At 31.8% G+C, this 19,243-nt stretch overlaps 1 protein-coding gene across 1 annotated transcript in view; it reads left to right on the forward strand.

The window, feature by feature from the left end:
- LOC106466299 (SID1 transmembrane family member 1-like) overlaps window positions 1-19,243 on the forward strand; it is a 185,677-nt gene that overhangs the window by 113,998 nt on the left and 52,436 nt on the right. The window contains exons 16-17 of the mRNA XM_022394275.1: window positions 4,284-4,401; window positions 5,984-6,120. Coding sequence (XP_022249983.1) covers window positions 4,284-4,401; window positions 5,984-6,120 — 255 coding nt within the window. The remainder of the gene's footprint in view (window positions 1-4,283; window positions 4,402-5,983; window positions 6,121-19,243) is intronic.

Genomic DNA, 19,243 nt, shown 5'->3' on the forward strand with positions numbered 1-19,243 from the left:
AATTGTATGCACTTGGCTCTAAGCTAGGTGATTCCACACTATATTTTTACTTTATGCTTATTATACCAACACTCACTACCCTTATAAGTTTTCATAGCACCTCCCCCCCCCTTCCTGGCCCCTTGCACCCCCGGCAATAAAATTGTAATGGGCAGAGAGTAATCGTACTATTCTATATGAATAAATGCATTTTGTCTTTTATGACTCCTCCTATTTTGAGAAATGAAGCGTGACATTACACAACTGGCACTTATATAGTTAGATAAAATGAATGAAACTTCATTTTAATGTCAGTCAGGTAGCAGGTTTATGACTCCTCCACTTTGGAGAAATCAGAAATGATGTGATGTGACACACACTGGCTTTTAAATAGGTTAGATATAAATGACTTCATACTAGCTTGTCAACATGAAAATTATTCATAATACGTTGTAACTACATTACTGCTCATTAATCACACTTATCAGTATAGGAGATGTGTGATATGCATAAACTGTTTGGATTCTCTATGTTTGTATATATAATTAAGCTTACTAATGTTTAGAATTTAAACTATTAAAGATATGAATAATATGAATCCTAAGAAATGCTTCTGTTAGCTAACCGTTAATTAATCAACTGTATACAGTTTCTGTATTTAGCAATGTATAATTAGTGTAATGAAAGTATATTAAAGTGGAATTGAAAGATATAATTGTATTTTACAAAATCCATACTACAGTACGCAAAATATATTTCATTGGTAAATTCTTCTGAACTCTATAGTAATAGTTGTATAATAACAGTCTTTCTATAAACGTTGAACTGGAAAAAAAAGAATTTAATACAATAATAGATGCAATACTGTGCTAAGTAAAGCAGTGTTCTTATTATTTTTTTCTGGTAAGGTACATTTGTAATATTGCAAAACAAAATTGTCTATCAAAATTATTTTTTTAGAGGGATGGCAATGCTTGCAAAGGAAGGTGATGATTTGTTCTCATCAGCATGTCTGTTGCTGTGTGTGCAGAACGTGACTTGGCTTTGGTAGGAATGATGGCCACTTCTGTTTTATTGGACTATTTGCACACCATGCTAAGAGATGGTTGCATTATGTTTTCAATTTTAGCTTTGCTTGAGCCTCTGCTATACACAAGAATGTCAACAGCAAAGGTTAGCACATGACATCTGGTTAGACTATTGAGGCAGGTTATATCCTTGATGTAGCTGTTGAACACGACTGGCAAGGATGGCTATCTTTGAGGCAAGCTGGTATTGATGGTGATTCAGTCTGATTACCATGTTCCATACTTTGTGATGCATCTTCTGTAACTATGACTCATGTTACACTGATACCTATTTTCAGCATTCTGTTGGCAAAAATCAGCAGTTGGTCTCTGTTTTAAGCATGTTCCGGATCTAAAGCTGCTGTCATATTGTTCTGACCAGCTACTAAATCTTCCCAAGTATCTGCTGCATATTCAGCAGCATTGATCCAGGTTTCCCTTCCACCACACTAACCACCTATTCATGAGGATAGCAGTGGTTCAATCTAACAGGCAAGACTTCTAGCTACAGTATTTTCTGTAATTTTGCTGGTATTGTTTTCTAGGACAGTGATATGATGGGGTTTAAGACTAGAGTGATCCTTCATGGGTTTGGGTCAGGATGCTATATTGATACTGTGACACTACAACAGGTAAGTTTCTTTAAAGTAGATATTCTTTCACCATCTGGATCTGGAGATCTTTAGATGTATTTATGGGTCTGTGTATTTCATCCAAGCTGTAGATGGCTTCCATATATGCATGTGCTTATAGCTCAGATAGGGATTGCTGTAGCTTGAGCTTTTCTTGTATGTCATCTTGGTTTTCATCTGTGTGGATGGGGTACCATTATCATTGTAAGTTACTGACATTGCCATGTTTTTTTATGCAAGACATAAAGTTATTGAAGTGCCAGAATGAAGTTCTTGTGAAATGGGCCTTGTTGGACAGTATTGTACTTTGTATACTGATTTTCTGTAGAGAGCACAGGTTTTATTTCATGCATTTATTACTTTCACTGTCTGATCTGTCATGCCTTATCTGCATGAATTCTTCCTGTGCTGGATTGCATTTTTCTAGACTTTATCTTTATCAGTGTTTCACCTGTATGAGGTGTTTCTTTTGCAGATGTTGTTGCCCTGACTTTGCTCAATGGTGAAGAGATTCTTGATGGTGCACGTGCTGCTAGGTAGCTTGACAGTCATTTAAGGGTTTAACTATATCATCCAGTCTTCATACACATCTCACACATGAGGTAATCTCTGCTGACATTATGTCCTTTATATCAGATACAGATGGCACTAGAGCAAGGTCTATGCAGGAGTTTTTTTGTTTTTTTTCACCTTGGCTTTCCATGTTTAGGTATAAGATTTGGTGGCTGTACTTTAGGGAGAAGAGTATAAACCTATGTCATTAGTGTTTTTACTTCCAGTAGGGTGTCTAGCATTGAAGTTTCCCACTGCCAGATACATAGGGGTGTTGTTAGACAGATCAGCCAAGAACCTCCAATCTTCAGCATAATGTGCTATGTTACCTTTCTTTTACATGTTGATGTTTCAGATATGTGTTGGTAATTTCATGGAGAGCTATCTGGATGGTTTGTAGTTTGCATTGGTGATTGTTCCACAGGAAGTTGACATTAAATTTCATAGCAAACTGTGTTGTATGAAGTTAAAGTCTGTAAGAGTGAACTCTAAAATGTATAGTTAAATCACTTGAAAGAATGTGATACTGTAAAATTCAGAAAGCTTTTTAAGACGACTGACATTACAATATCCTATCATAATATGAGACTGTCAGATTCTGGTGTGGTTATTATATATGCATTGTTTACCATCTCAGTGTTTATATCTTGTTTTTTTTATTGTTCTTTTCCTTCTCCTGTGGATAGTCAGAGTCACCCACTAGGACATAAGCTCCATTGCTCTTGTCCATCCTGGCACTAATTTTTATGTATTATTGTTTGTATGTTGTTCTTAGCCCTGTACACTCTATCAAGGCAGACAAGTGATGATGGGCCAGTATCTTTTAAAAGGTGGATACCGTTCTTGAGGTGGTCACATACAAGTCAACGTGATGAAAAGATACCTTCCAACCATCTAGAAGCTTTCTTGGCACAGGATGTTACTCTGATCAGTACTACTTATAACTGGTTTCCATTGTTTAGTAACAACTGTTGTAAAGTGTCCTGTCTGCTTGATGATTTGCCAACTTGTTCAGTATGTGTTACACTATCTGGTACATCTTGCTGATCTAATTTGGGTTGGTCATTGATTCCAGATTACAGAGATTTATCTGCTCTAACACTGCACACAACTAGGCTTCAGGTGGTTTTACAGTGGGACTGATCTTACCGTTCCTGGCTCAGACTTGATGCCTTTTACGTGCACTAACATTAAACTCAAACTCTGTCTTACCATAAAGCTATATTTAATCCACTATTAGCACTATACTTGTATCTACATTTTAACTCACAGTAACTCCAACTATTTTTTAAGTTAAGTATTAGATGTGTAACTTACTTACATTGACACTGCACATGTTTGTTGTTGAACATATGAGAACACTGTGTAACAAAACTAAAGATGAACTTACTCTTATACTTGAAATTGAAACATGATACTTTATGCTAATTATACTAATTGATAACTCTTCAAGGTACCTAACTAAGTACATGGCACATGCACTGTAAATTAGCAATTGGTAACTGTAGGATCAAATTTGTATTTAATATTGTGGTGAACTAGTACATATTAATAGAGTTACAAGAAACAAAAAAAACTTGTAAACCTTATGTAAGATGTAGATTTAATTTTCTTCTTTCATTTTCGCTTCTCTTTCCTTCTCTATTTCCCTTTTTGTCTTTTATTTTTCCAGTGCCTCCCATCTTTTTCTTTGGAGTATACATATATTTGGTATCATAAGCTATTTCATTTAATTCACCATTAAGACTTACTACCCTTATTCAGTCTTTATTCTAGAACAGACTTATATCTAGTGTGAATTTAAAGTGGGCATGACAAACATTAAGGTATGTTGGCTGTTGTGGAAAGATAAAGCTCTTCAGTCTCCCACGAGGGCTTTTATACCACTATGAAGAATTGTGATCAGTTTATTTTTCTCTGTTTCTTGTGGATTTCTTTTCAAAATTTACAGTTTTGTGAAGTGTAAAATGCATTCAATATATTTTATAATTATGCTTTGAATAAAAATGTTAAATGTAAGTAATAACTTATGTGAGTGATATCTTTTTTTCAGAATTGTGGTATACCAGGGCATTTTGGTTTATTTTATGCCATGGGCCTGGCTTTGATTATGGAAGGAGTTTTAAGTGGGTGCTACCATGTATGTCCAAATGGATCTAATTTCCAGTTTGGTGAGTGTAATTACAATTTTCAAACCACATTATTGTATTAAATGTTTAATTATTCTCAGGTAGTTATATCCTATTTACAGCTTCCATTGAAAAATATTGAGTAGCATGCATTCACATATAGATCATGGGCTTACCTAGTGATGATCAACTTCTGGAAGGTTACAGACATCATAATTGAAGGCTTACATAGGTTGTTCAAAGTAACTAAAACTATGTGGATAATTTTGTAACATAAGAAAGGGTAAATAAAATTATAATGCCAATTCTGGTTTCCTTTAACCCTTTCTATATGGGTAGGGGTCATAGTGCATGTCATCATGTTTTGTAAACTTGCATTCAAAATTTTATTAACTCTCTCTGCCCAGGCATCATTTACTGTGCACGTCATGAGGTTTTTTGTGACTTACATTCAGAATTTAATTAAGTTACTTTTTATATGTTATATCAATTAGTTTAGCATAAAATTTTAGCTAATAACCCATATTTTAATGGTATATAAGTTTTAAGTTCTTAATTTGTTGCATGGAGTAGCCTTCGCTAGTCAAAAACTTTGATTTCTCCACATTTGTCATGTGGTATTCCTCTACTAGGAGCTATAAGTGAATAAGTGAATCATCACACTATTGCTGAACACAGTATGACTGGCTGTGCACTTTTATAGGTCTTCTGATTGTATGACACTGTCTGACAAGGTGTGTGACAGCCAATTATAGTTCCAACTGTCAACACTTGACTGTACAGTAGCATGTGAGCAATCCTATAATATTTGTATTTTTTTACCTGTTTTATTCACTGTTTCTATAATTATTTCTACACAATTGTATACTTACTATTAAGATTTCATTACTTGAGGTCAGATTAGGCCAAAATCCATTCTTTATATCCAAGTGCCGTTGTGATCTTTTGATAAGGAGTTATTTAGTTGACAATTTTGTAATATATGTAGTTTTATCAAATATTTATGATTCAGTGGATTTTGCATAAAACTTTCATACTGGTAATAATTTTAAGTTTGCCAGAGTTGTGTTTGATCTTAAGAAAAGAGAAGACTTACATTGGTATTATCTACATTCAGTTGTAAGCTAAGTTTTGGATGCTGTGATTTAATTAACAAACTCAGAGTTAACTTTGTTCCAAAAGCTACATTTTGAGTGTTTCCTCAAACAGTTTTCTGTTATACAGAAACTATATTCTGTAGGTTTGATTACAGGTCACAGCAAAGTTTTGTATTTACAAATAAAATATCTGTGAAAACACACAACTTAGTTTTCAAACTTACTTTGCCTCACTGATCATATAATCAAGGACATGTTGCTTAGATACTTTATTGTCCGAGATTCAGATTTCAGAACATTCTTCTCACTTTGCACCTAAAATATTTTACTATAAGTATCATACAATAGTTTTTAATTTGGTGCATATTATTAAAGTTCATAACAAAGGCCGTGGTGTAGTACAGCATCCAAATAAAACTGTTTTTATAAGAAGGTTTGTTTTTTGTACTAGTTCAGTTATAAATAGATTATTTGGTTTAAACCGTGAAAAAGTTTTCCTGAATTTTTAAACATTTTATTCTTAACAGACACAACAACAATGTATGTTATTGCAATGCTCTGTATGATGAAAATTTACCAGAATAGACATCCTGACATTCTTGCAAAGTCTCACTTTGCATACTTATTTATTGCTGTTGTAGCTGTCATTTGTGTCATTGGTGTGGTGAGTATTACTTTTTGAACTTCTTTAGAAGTTTTCTTGAATTATTTGTGTTGCCTGTAGTTTTTAATAGTGTCAAAAGTTAGTGAGATCATTTTTTGCATGACTCTGAGATGGAGGTTTGAAATATATGTTTGAACATTAAAGAAGAATTTTTATTGTGTAATTCAATTTGAAATATGTAACTTATATTTCAAATTATATCAGCTACTTTAAAATATGAGTAGCCCTGTTTATCTCCAGGTTGCTCTAAGACAGCCTGCCCTACTTCTTCTTTGATGCTGTACCCACTGAATTCTATATTCAAACAACACTGAAATGGTGTTGTTTGAATATATAACCAATTTAATAAGTTATTCTTGTCAATATGGCTAAACATTTTTCAAGTAAACAAATAATCACTAAATATCTGATATTGATAAAAGAGATACAACTTCATTTTGAGTATACTTACTGATTATGTCTTATTTTATTACAAGTTACAGCTTTTACAGTAATGAAGATTATCTTTTAGAACTGGTATGATGTTTCAATCACTAGTATGATCGTTCTCAAATACTTAAGAATGATAGCACCAGTGATCAAAACATCATACATGTTCTAGAAAATGATCGACCTTACTGTAAAAGCTGTAACTTGTAATAAAATAAAAAATATAGCTTGTTGTTTAACATTTGATTTACCTCCTAAAGTTTATAAGTGGGATTGACCTGTAAGACCAGTATTATTAAATATTGACACCAATAATCTTTTTTTTTCAAGTTTCTAGTAAATTTTGTTCAAGAATTTACTAGTGATTCATCTATGATTAAAGAAAATTGTGAATATTCCTATTTAGGACAGGATTTCCTGATTTTATTTGGAGTTATTGTGCACTTATATCCCTTACATCCTTTACTAAAAATGCTGTGTTGATGATGTGTTGTTTTTCAGTTACAAGAACATGTAGATGATTTCTGCATTACATAGCGTTGAGTATGTTGTATTAAAACGATTTTGGGTCTTCACCACTTCACTTCAGTTCATGTTCCAGTTGATGACTGTAGATCTTGGCAATAGCCTTACAGCATAGTTTCCATAGCAAAAACTTTGTTGTAAGGCTGTGAAAGTACATCACTCCTCTCTGCATAATTTCTATATCTGTCTATCTAGTGTACAGGAACAGTGTTTTTCCAACATCTGTTTCAACAGTCTTATGGCACAGAAGTCTATAGGTGCTACATATAGTGACTTGACTTGGTATGGAATAGCATGAATACCTGTTTAATTCTCCATCTACTTGAGGTATGTGCCAATTAAATGGGGAGTATGACTAGAAGCCATATCTTAATGAACCCATACCAAACTGACCTTGTTTCCAAATGAAGATCCCTATTGATTATGTTGCATACTATTGCCTTTGGCATGTGGATGATTTTGCCAGTGTCCTTTGTGTTTGTGGATTCTCACCTGTTACAAGACACCACACATTGCTTACCATGGCTGGGGTGTGACTTGCTGTAAATCTCTTGGATGGTGCCCCAGGTTGATCTATAATCTTTTGTTTCCAATGCCATCTTAAAAATTCTAAATCTCCAACCTGAACACACCTTTATGACCTGAGTGTATGAATATTATGAGTAATAACTTTTTGGTGGTATCACATTATCTATAGAATATCAAGCAATGTCAGAATGTAGTTCTGATACATGCCATTCCACCATGAGTTTATATTGGTTGTGGTTTTCCCATGACTTGCTGATTTACTTATTCAAAACTGCTTTAATGTAAAATTCTCAACCCTATATTTGAACAAGAAATTACTCAAGAAAAATTTGATTCAGGATTGTCAGCTTTGGATACTTAATACATAATCACCAATCACTTTACAAGGGACACAAACCAGACTTTTGTGTGCACGTTTAATAGTTATGTGCCAGTTTCTTTTATAACCAGCTTTATAAAAGCTTTATTTAATTTGGCTTACAGAATTATTAGTTTCTGTAATTGATTACATAAAGAAATAAGAACCAAAACAGTTTTGAAATTAAATGAAGTCTATGCTTTTTTAATAACTTATTCCATAAATGTTTAAACAAAACTGACATCCTTGTAAATTTCACTTTACTGTTTCTGAAAAGGTAATAAGCATTTTGCTACTTAACAAAGAACAGCATTTCATATTATTAAAGAAAAAATTTAACTACTTTTTAGGCATCATATACAAACAGTTCTGAATTAGATGTGTCTTGAAATCTTAATAAGAAATAATAAGATAAAGTACTCTTTCATATGAGCGATCATATTGCTTCTATTCTCAGCAACATATTCATGATCAGAATTGAAGATCGTTATTTCTACTTTCCTTCCTTCACCAATTTTCTGGATAAGATGTGTTGACAGTATTTTTACTGACTTCCGTGATTCCACATCTATTATCTAAACCTTATTCAACCTGACACTAGATTTACCACATAAAATTAAGAAAACCCTCTGCTTTTGTTAAAAGACAATGATGAAAAGTTCCACACCTTTAATCATAATAAAAATACACTAGTTTATACATACCTTGGAACTCTTATGAAGCCCATGCTCAAAAATTAGATATCATAAAAACTCAGTATCATTCTATAGAGACTGTATGCTCTACCAGTGAATATTTTCAATCAGATCTACTCATGTTAGAAACCAAATTATTAAACTAAAGTGATTTGCTCTAGAATCTGTTAATAAAGTCATCTCAACACTAAATATGAAATGCAGTCTTATTTCAAGGTCAATATGGGCTAACACCTCATTTATTGCAAATATTCTTTTATCTCAAATAAGTTAGATTCTGTCAGAAATTGTGGGAATTTTTCTTTTGAATATCAATTTAATTTGTACAATTCATGTTCTGTCTAGACAGAAAGGTTCTGACACTTCTGGTTTGATCTATCAAATAAGTTATGAAAATTGTGATGAGTTTTGCATTAAAGAAACTTTGCAGTCAAGTTCCTAACCATGTTAAAGAACAAAAAAAAAACTCATGTTTGTGAAAATATATCCAAGTATGGTCACTCACTCCAACTCACTGATGTTAAAATACTCAGCAGAGAAAAATTTAAATGGTCATAAAATAAAAGAAGCCTTACTGATTAAACAGTTTGAACCTAAAATAAGTACTCTGGCATTCATTGTTAACATTTTCTTTACCTGAAAATTTGTTTAAGATAAATACTCACCTTTACACACAACATATAACTAATACCTTGCACCTCTGCTAAGAAGTTTTTGCACAAGCATTAAGCCTTTTACTTAAACTCCCACACCTACCAATAATAATGTGTACTGCACCAATATTTAATGCAATAAGCATTAGACTATTGCTCTCCAACTGTAGGAGGGAGACATTCTCCACAAACAGTGCTACCCATGAGCATGTTGTATATACCAAAAGCTCATTCTTGATGAGGCAAAAGAGATACACGAACTATTGCAGAGTGCAACTATGCCACATAATCCTGTGGGTACTGTGATACAGCAGCATTTGGTTGAGTACTAGGTACCATACCAACTGGGAACTATGTATCTGATCTGAACATCAGGAGATTTGAGAATAACCAATCAGTTGTTACTCAGTTGCATGGTATGCCGTCATGTCATAAAGGTAGTGTGTTCAGTGTTCATAGATTTAGCAAGCTTCTGCTAAGTAGATATATTGACTATTCAGCAAAAGAATCGTACTGAGGATATGTAGTGAAATTCACAAGTTCACCACACTTGACACACTTCTAGAAACAACTAGCTGTTGTTGAAGTTGGCTATTTATTCCTGTAGACCTTCCCAGATGGTATTAATTATGTTATCCTTGTTTTACCAAATAACACTGATGGACTGTTTTAAAATATTAACCACTGTATAGGCATGGTCCACTTCATGAAATAAATAATAATGACACCCACACATGCTGATTACCTTTATCAGGTTTGAGCAGAAGACCCACAACTCCTTTTTGCAGTCTTTCTTTGGTGTGGCAAGTTTTCCTTTTAAGTATTGTACACTGGCATATATCTGTACACTTTTTCAGTCTATTTTTGAGAATACAACCAGCTCAACCATATTCAATATATGGTGTGTGATCCTCCACAGTGTTTTCTTGCCTTTGCATCATCCAAAACCTAAAGTATATTCTGCTTTATAGTTGTATCACAGATGGACTACTTTGTTTCTATGGCTCATAATGATAGTACAACACACATCCAGTACTTGTAGGTGATCATACAAGTCCCAGGTACTATGGGCATTAGTGTTACTCTTGCTAGTTTGTTAGAATAAATGGACAGGGTTGAAAAAGATAAACCAATAACAATATCTTTACTAAAACTTGCTCTAGAGTATAGAATGCTTGCTCACATTCCATTATTCCTCCAAAGTGCATATCAGTCTTATTCAATGCAGTGAATGGTGATGTTAAAGTATGGAACTCCTCATTTAGATTCAGACTGGGTCCAGCCCTTGACCATTGTGATGTTCAAAAATCAGTAAACACTTTATCCCTGGTTGCTATGTGACTGAGAAACTCCAGTGTGCTTTAATGAATACTCCCCTGGTTACTATGTGACTGAGAATCTCCAGTGTGCATTAATGAATACTTCCCTGGTTTTTGTTTTAAATCTGCATAGTTGATATGCTGAAACATCATTCTCAGGTTCTCAGCAGCCTTACAAATGAAACCAGAAACTCATAAACATATATGTAACATCTCTGTCTTCCAGTGCAGCTCCCTTAAGTGTTAGCTCCTTCAAACTCTTAAAATGTGGTAAGGTAATACAGAGAGCAAGTGACGTGAAGTTGAATTCATACAATCCTTCTTGTGCTTAAAGCAGTCTTAAAGCTATATTAATCTTCATAAAGCCATGTCTAGTGTATTTATCCAGTGCCTCCAGAAATTTGTCTAAATGAAGCAGTTACCAAAGCTAGTTACTGTAGTCACCCTCCTATTGTTCATGCAATGTCATATTCCTTCCTTCACAAAACTACTCAAGACTACAAAACACTTTACAAAACTTGCATTATTCCTTTCTTCATCAATTTCATCTTAACACTAGTTTGTCACTATTTGCCAGAATGAATTTGGAGTAACCAGCCAAAGTGGTGGTCTTTCTTGGCATGCCTAATATATGGTAAATTCCTGTACACTCCAGTGTCAATTATAAACTCAATTTGACATCCATATGTCTTCAGCAGCCAATGATTGTCCAAACCAAATGCTATACCTTTGAACAAATGTAATTGCTGTGCATGGCAAAGCTAGTGGTCAGACCCAACTCAGACTTCACTAGTTTAAGCCTCTTACCACGGGCACCTTTTTATGCCCACGTCATGAGGTTTTAGAGAGTTACATTCAAAATTTAAGTAAACTGCTTTCTTATCATGGTACATGAATATATTTGGCATAAACATGTAGCTAATAATAATCCAAATTTGAATTGTATATATGTTTTTAGTTTTATAAGACAATATTAAAACAAAATCCTGAATTTCACCTATTAGGAGAATTGTGACATTTTCTCTCTAGGCATTACATTTTCTCTACTTTATTTACCACTCCTCCAACAAGTACAAAATTTAATATAAATTACTCATTATAATGTCATCATCTCGGGCAAAGCATAATTTTCATGGCCTTCAATCTTATTTAGTTACAGAACCATCAAATAGAAAATGAGACCCATCTTGCTACACCCACCTGTCACATCCTCTTTTTCAGAAATTGTCAATAGTTTTCTCTGATGTATACAATGTTATTTATAACCGACAGAAAGATAAGGTTTTCATTTATCAAATGATGTTTTATATTACATTGTTTTATGTAAAGAGAATTGTCAATTTCACTTTCAGTACAAGCTTTATTCTCACAGGAAACACGTCAAAGAGCTTAGATGAATTTTTAATGGCTCTTATTGTATAGTTAGAAAACCAGAAAAATTGTGATAGTTACAGAGCATTGTCTGCTTTTTGCTTGTGATTATTCTGTGTTCTTTGGTTTATTATTTAATTAAATAAAAACTTATTTACTGCAGTAGTACCATTAGTATAGAAAAGTAGGGTTAAGTGTCATCAACAGAAGAAAAAAAAGATGACCTAGGTAAGAACTTTATTTCTTATTTTTAATGTTTATTCTTTATTTATTTATTATTATAAAAGTAACAAAAATGTAAAAATTGGAAACTTTTTAGGTTAAATAAGGTAAAATAAATAACAATAATTTTCATGAGGCACTCTCGTGAGTAGCTTGTGCATTATGTAATTCTATAGCATAATTTGAGTTGCACATTCACCAAGTAATTTAAATACAAATATTAGCTAGACAATAGAAAGAACAATAAAATTTAAGAATACACAGATGTATACTCATATGAGTTTAATGCTATTTAGCATTAAAAAAGGTAGTTTTATATTACAATCTGAAATTATTCTAAAAAGAAAAGTGTAATTTAGATTTATTGAAATTTGTTTTGTGGTTACAAGGTCAATCAAATTGACCAACCTTGTATAAAGTTAGGGTTGAGAAAATAACAGATAAAATATAAAGTTTTACTGAAAAAAGCGTTTGAAATTTATTTAGGAGGGTTTAGAGATTACACAAATGAAATTTGAGATTTTTGAGATAGAGAAAACTATTTTTAATGTTAACATGAAAATCATTTTGCACTTGGACTAGTAGAAAAAAAAAGAGACTCAATATATTCTCAGACAAATCGTTAGTATAAATACTTCATTAAAAAATCTGATATGTTTGTGTTCAAATAACTTGTAATATTTACTGAAAGTCTGCCAAAATGTTGTGAAGATACGCATTTCTACAGATCATATAGTTGCAAAAGTAAATGTTTTTTTATATGTGAGACTTGAATATGCAGCTTTGAAAAGTCAAATATTTTATTGCCATATGTTTTTAAGAAACAATTAAAGATGGTTACATTTGTTGTAGGTTTCACTTACTGATTTTTATGTCTTCTTACATTATCATAAAACTTTCTAATAATGTTTTTATTATATAAAAATGTAAATTTTGTCTTTGTTTTTATTTGAAAAACATCGTATGTAGTTTGACTGTATTTATGATAACTGCCATACAATAAAATAACCTTTTAACATGCACTTACTATGAAAAAGCTGTCTGTGTTTCAACTGCTTGTCAAAAGGTTTCATTTAATATATTTAATACATTTAAAACCCATTTTATATTTATTTCGTTATACAATAGCCTTGTTAACAAAATGAAACTAGATATGGTAAAGTACAAAATCATCTAAGTTAACTCTTTTTTTCTTTGAAAACATTTCCTATCCTACTGTTATATCATAATTCAAATGAAGTTTGCTTTAGTTTTCCTTCCTTTGTCTACTGGGAGGTGTAGAGAGAAAATGTAGGTACTTTTGATGTGCTCTATCCAAAGCTTCTCTAAGGGTGATTCTGTGGTGTTTAATGATATCAATGGTGTCTTGACTCCACCTCCTTGGTCTTCCCCTTGCCTTGTATCTGCTGTGTTGTTGTATTGTCGCTCATTTCAAATGAAGTATAAAATGGTAATGGAAACTTTAAAAAATCATTATGGTAATTGTAGTAGAAGTTGTTCTTAAATATCTTTTTCTCTAGCAATGTATCACCAAACTCTGCTTTTATCATTTTGTTCTAATTTCTCTGTGTACTTCTGCTGGACTGGAAGCTATGTTGGTTTATTTAGTTGAAAAGAACATAAAAAGGTTTTTTGAATTTTTGTGTTTTTTTTTTCAGTTTGGAGTGAATATTCCTTTTTTTTTATATAATAGTAATTTTCATCAAACATATTATGTTTTATTACATTATTCATTTTGGTAATTGAACATTTATTGGGCTGAAATGCTAACTTCAAGAGATAAGTTTTATTTTTCATACCTAGTGGTTGAGTTTTAGTTCACTGTGTATCTGTTTAACTTTCTTTTTAATTTATAATTCCACTGTGGTTCATTAAAGCAGTTGCCTTTCCACATCCAGTTATAGGTGTTGTACTGTAGTTTGAATTAGTCTTCTTTGATGCTGAACAATTTAATATTCATATTTCTTGTAGATCTGATGTTAAAGCCAGTTATGTCTTGTACGCAAGATAACTTTAGATTAGCTATAATAGTAAATATATTCAATTGGTGATGTAAGCTCCTGAGTGACAGTTATGTATATACAAAATTGAGGTTTCTGTTGTTTCTTTTCTATACCAGAAACTTTTGGTTACAGTTTTGGCAACTGCTTTCATATATTTCTGTTTGCTGACTTCTGACATTCAATCATTTAAGAATATTTAAATTCTTAGAATAAGTAGAATATCATGACAAAATTTGTATACATATGTAGTAATTTAACTGTTCTTCATAAATGTATTAGTTATAGAAACAAACACAGGTATGAAAATCAAATCTAGCAGAAAATGAACAAATACTAACAGTTACCTTCACCATTCCTTCTTCCAAACACTGTTATGAAAATCAAATCTAGCAGAAAACAAACAAATACTAACAGTTACCCTCATCATTCGTTCTTCCAAACACTGTTATGAAAATCAAATCTAGGAGAAAACAAACAAATACTAACAGTTACCTTTCACCATTCCTTCTTCCAAACACTGGTATGAAAATCAAAACTAGGAGAAAACGAACAAATACTAACAGTTACCTTCACCATTCCTTCTTCCAAACACTGGTATGAAAATCAAAACTAGGAGAAAACGAACAAATACTAACAGTTACTTTCACCATTCCTTCTTCCAAACACTGTTATGAAAATCAAATCTAGCAGAAAACAAACAAATACTAACAGTTACCCTCATCATTCCTTCTTCCAAACACTGTTATGAAAATCAAATCTAGCAGAAAACAAACAAATACTAACAGTTACCTTCATCATCCTTTCTTCCATCCAGAATCTATTAAAACTGGTATTATGAAAACCATTACAGAGAGAACCAGGTGAATCACATATGCTTAATTAGTATATGAAGACAAAATCAGTACAGAAATTTTTCAGACTGACAAATATCCAAATAATAATAAAAGTATTCAGAACATTTGTAAACAAGAAGCTGGGAGCAACCGTGTTTGTACACTTCCATCTAGAAACTCGTGCTGTTCAACCCTATTTCTGAGCATTAAGGTAAAAGGTGTAGAGAACATTTTTATTCCATGATACCTTAAAGAAAAACTTGTATACAGCGTACTATATTCATTGAACTGGGATACATCAGAACAGAAGAACATTAAAATGCTACAAGATTATTTGAAACTGAGACATTACTATGTTTGAATATGCACATTCCATTGTTTATCATATGATACGAGAAATTATAAAAATATGTGAATAAGATAGTGACTACCAACACAAGGGACATCAAGAAATCAATTTGTATTACAACATTAAAGAATCCCCTAGTAAAAGCCTAATCAAAGATCATGGCAGAACTGAAATCAATGACCAAGTGTATTTTTCTTAACTAACGGTGAGATTAATTCTACAAAATTTTATACAGTAGAACAAGTTTTTTTTTCTCAATCTTTCCACTATAATCACATCAACTGCATTCAGGGTGCATCAATTATTCTCAACATTTATAAAAATTATTGTGTTAAACTTTGTTGCCTAATGTAATAGTGATGCCCATGGTATTAAATGACTGATATTTGGTTTATTTTGAGTATTATTAATATTTCTTCAGTGATGCTTTTTTAGTTTTCTAAATATTTCAGTGCTATTTATTCTCACCTTGTTATAGATATATATGTATTTAATATAACCTCTTATTCCATGCTTTTAGTTGGTCAAGTAATTATTGTTAGGCATCAACATTTCACACTTCTCTGCAGTTTGATTAACCAGTTTTTGTATACTAATATTGTTAATTCAGGGAAATGTACCTACCACATCATTGACAGCCACAGAGTACAAATGTTTACATTTATACTCAGTTATACAAAATGAATTAAAAATTACTCAAACTCAAAACTTACAAGTACTATAAAACAAATATTGAAAATTCTTATTTTTTGTCATAGACAATGTCATTCAAAAATAGAAAATTTATAAAAATCTGACATCCTTATTAAAGACTCAGTCTTTATAAAAAGTTTAAAAGTTTTCTAGTTTTTCAAATCAAAACCATTTTTATTACATAAAAAGATAAATAAAACATTATTAATCTCTTTATTTTAGTTTTGTATCAAAAGTGAAAAAAAGTTAGGGGTGGGACTTTATTTCTTTGGAAAAAGGTTAATCACAGCCATGTATAATTGGTACATTCATTCAAAGTAAGGTAAGAAAGATTCATAGCTATATGAACATAAAATTTAAGGACGAAAAGGGACTTTTTGGTCCATTTAGGCTAAATTAAACTTAAAAAAGACTCAAAGCCAAACTTTATCATTTAAATATTTATCAAGCCTTTCCTTAAATTTATTGCATACACTATATATAAAGGCAAACTCATTCCAAAAGTCAACCACAATGTTAGAAAAACAAAACTATCTTAGTTGAAAATGACTTCTTTCCTGTCAAGAGTTTTGTGTCCCATAGTCATACCATTCTTACCATTAAGTACAAAAAAAGTTGATGTATCAACACTTAACATTTCTCTTAACAGTCTTAAACTCCTCAGTTAGATTCCTTCTGACACTTATTTTTGAATAGGAAACAAGTTCAGGGATTTTAACCTATTCTTGTATGACAACCTTTCCATCCCAGGTATCCTAGTAACCCTCCTCTAAACAATTTTCAACAATCCAATGTTCTATCTGAGGTAAGGAGTCCAAGATTGAACACAAAACTCTAAATGTGGCCCAAGCAATGACATATACAAGGAAAGGTTAAAACATTTAAGAATAAATTAATCAATTTTACAATGCTTTTATTGAGAAATACCAAACAAACCACTAATCCAAAGTTAAGCAGATGAATTTCATTGATGGTTTTTAAACTTGATTATACAGTAAGATAGGGATTGCATCTTTATTTTCATAATGTAACAAGTTGCTGCTGTAATATTCTTTGTAAAGGAATTCATTTAGCTACATTGTATATCTATGGTGTAGTCACTTGATGTTTGTAATATTTTGCATCATCCTTTTCATTCAAAAATTGATTAGGATAACAGAACTTTGTTTATTTCAAATTGAAATTTTTAAGAGGAACATTTTCAGACATAATTAAGTCTTATTTAGTCCTAAGTTTCTTGCATAATCTGTTATTGGTTACATTTTTGCTTATTGGTTTTCATATTTTGCCACTTAAATAAGTTATAATTGCAGTTTTTTCCTGAAACTTATTAAATTTGAATTCGAGACCTCAGATACTCAGTTTTGCCATAAATGGTCCAAAAACTGGGACCATTAATTACAGTGTGTCAGAACATAACACTAATGATAGTAAACCATGTTATTTGGCAGTGCAACTGAATCAGTACAATGATATCTTCTGTTTACAACAACATTGTGCATGTTTGTGGACAGCACCAACAATTTTTTGTCCATATTGTTTCAAAGTATTTGCATTCAATTTCAAAGTTAAAACCAAAATACATATAATTAAAGAAAATATTACCCAGTACATCAGTTATTTCACAAGTCTTTAATACTTTTCTTATATTAAGTGTAAAGTAACTTTGACAAGATTGGGTATCTAAAAACACAATCAATCCTTTCTTTGGGGCTTAGAGTTCATATTACCTCTTCACGTGGTAACTTAAATTAATTTAGATATGTTAATAAAGTTATGACATTTCTTCGAATTCAAAGAGGCCTAATGGTATTCCTTTGGTTTGCTGACCCAAGTTGTGCTGAAGAGCCTTGAATAGGTGAAATTGCAGTCTGCAGCAGAGAGTATGGACAGTCAAGGAATGCATTAGGCTTCTACATCATAGATTCTCTTTTCAATTTCACCTCTGATGAAAAAGAAAGAAATATTTAACATATATATATATATATATATATATATACATATACAATCCTTTCTTCAGAGTACTTCTCTTGGTCTATTTGAAACTAAACTTACTTTCTTTCCCAGATTTCTTTACCTTATTTTTACTTTAACTTTCAATTCTTTGATCCTTGACATCATACATTAATTCATAAACACCTTTCTTTCTCATATTGAGTACATTAAAACAGTAGAAATACAATTACCTTGTACATTGTTCACCTTTGAAATTCCTATTGCATAAATTAGCCCTTTTCAATCCCAATATTTCTTAACACAATTACAAGCATCACGTATAACACATGTAAATCTCTATGAACCTCTAATATTTAAATTCTTAGGACCTAAACCTTCTGTAAATAACCATGAATTTCAAATGAATTTGAACCCAGCTGACCATATTCAATACTAAAGTAAAATATAAATTGAAATTTTAAGCTGCAGCACATTCTGTAAGTGCTGTCTTTACAGTGATGGTATTAACAAGTAATTTTATAGTTAACTTAATACCATCTTGACAGCCTAGTATAGCTAATAAATAATGTTTAGTCCAATTTTATTCTTCCAACCATGTCATCTTCGTTAAGGAAAGGTTTCCATATTCTGCCACTTGTTTTCCATTTTTTCATATTTGTTCTCTATTTATTTTATTCAGTCAGAAGCATATCACACAAAATATATTTTTTTACATCACAGCACCTTTGATTATGAGCACATAATTCTTAGTATAAAAACCACAAAAATATTACTACTGTTAAAAGTCTACCACTTCACTCTTGATACTAGTGAGAATTAGCCATTGGTGCATGTAGTTTGTGAGAATATAGACCAGCATATGACATCTTTCATAGGATACTATAAAATATTTGATACACAGCTAAATCTCTCATATCTTTTATAGTGTTTGGTTCAGAAACTGGTCTTGTTTATTTATGAGAAAAGGTGTCACACTTATTCATAAAAAAGATGTACACAGTTGTGGACAATCTGTGTATTTAAAGTATGCAAAGTTTTTATTATACTGTTATTAATTGCATATGTTCAGTACTCCCAAGTCTAACCACACTTAACTCGTGTCTTGTCATAGATATTTTCTGTAGCTTTCATATAGATATAATTTAACATGAAAATATTTTTAGGAATAGCAAGAACATGTTATAAAACT

This window comes from Limulus polyphemus, unplaced genomic scaffold (genome assembly GCF_000517525.1).
Source record: "Limulus polyphemus unplaced genomic scaffold, Limulus_polyphemus-2.1.2 Scaffold2215, whole genome shotgun sequence".
In the NCBI taxonomy this organism is placed as follows: Eukaryota; Metazoa; Arthropoda; class Merostomata; order Xiphosura; family Limulidae; genus Limulus; species Limulus polyphemus.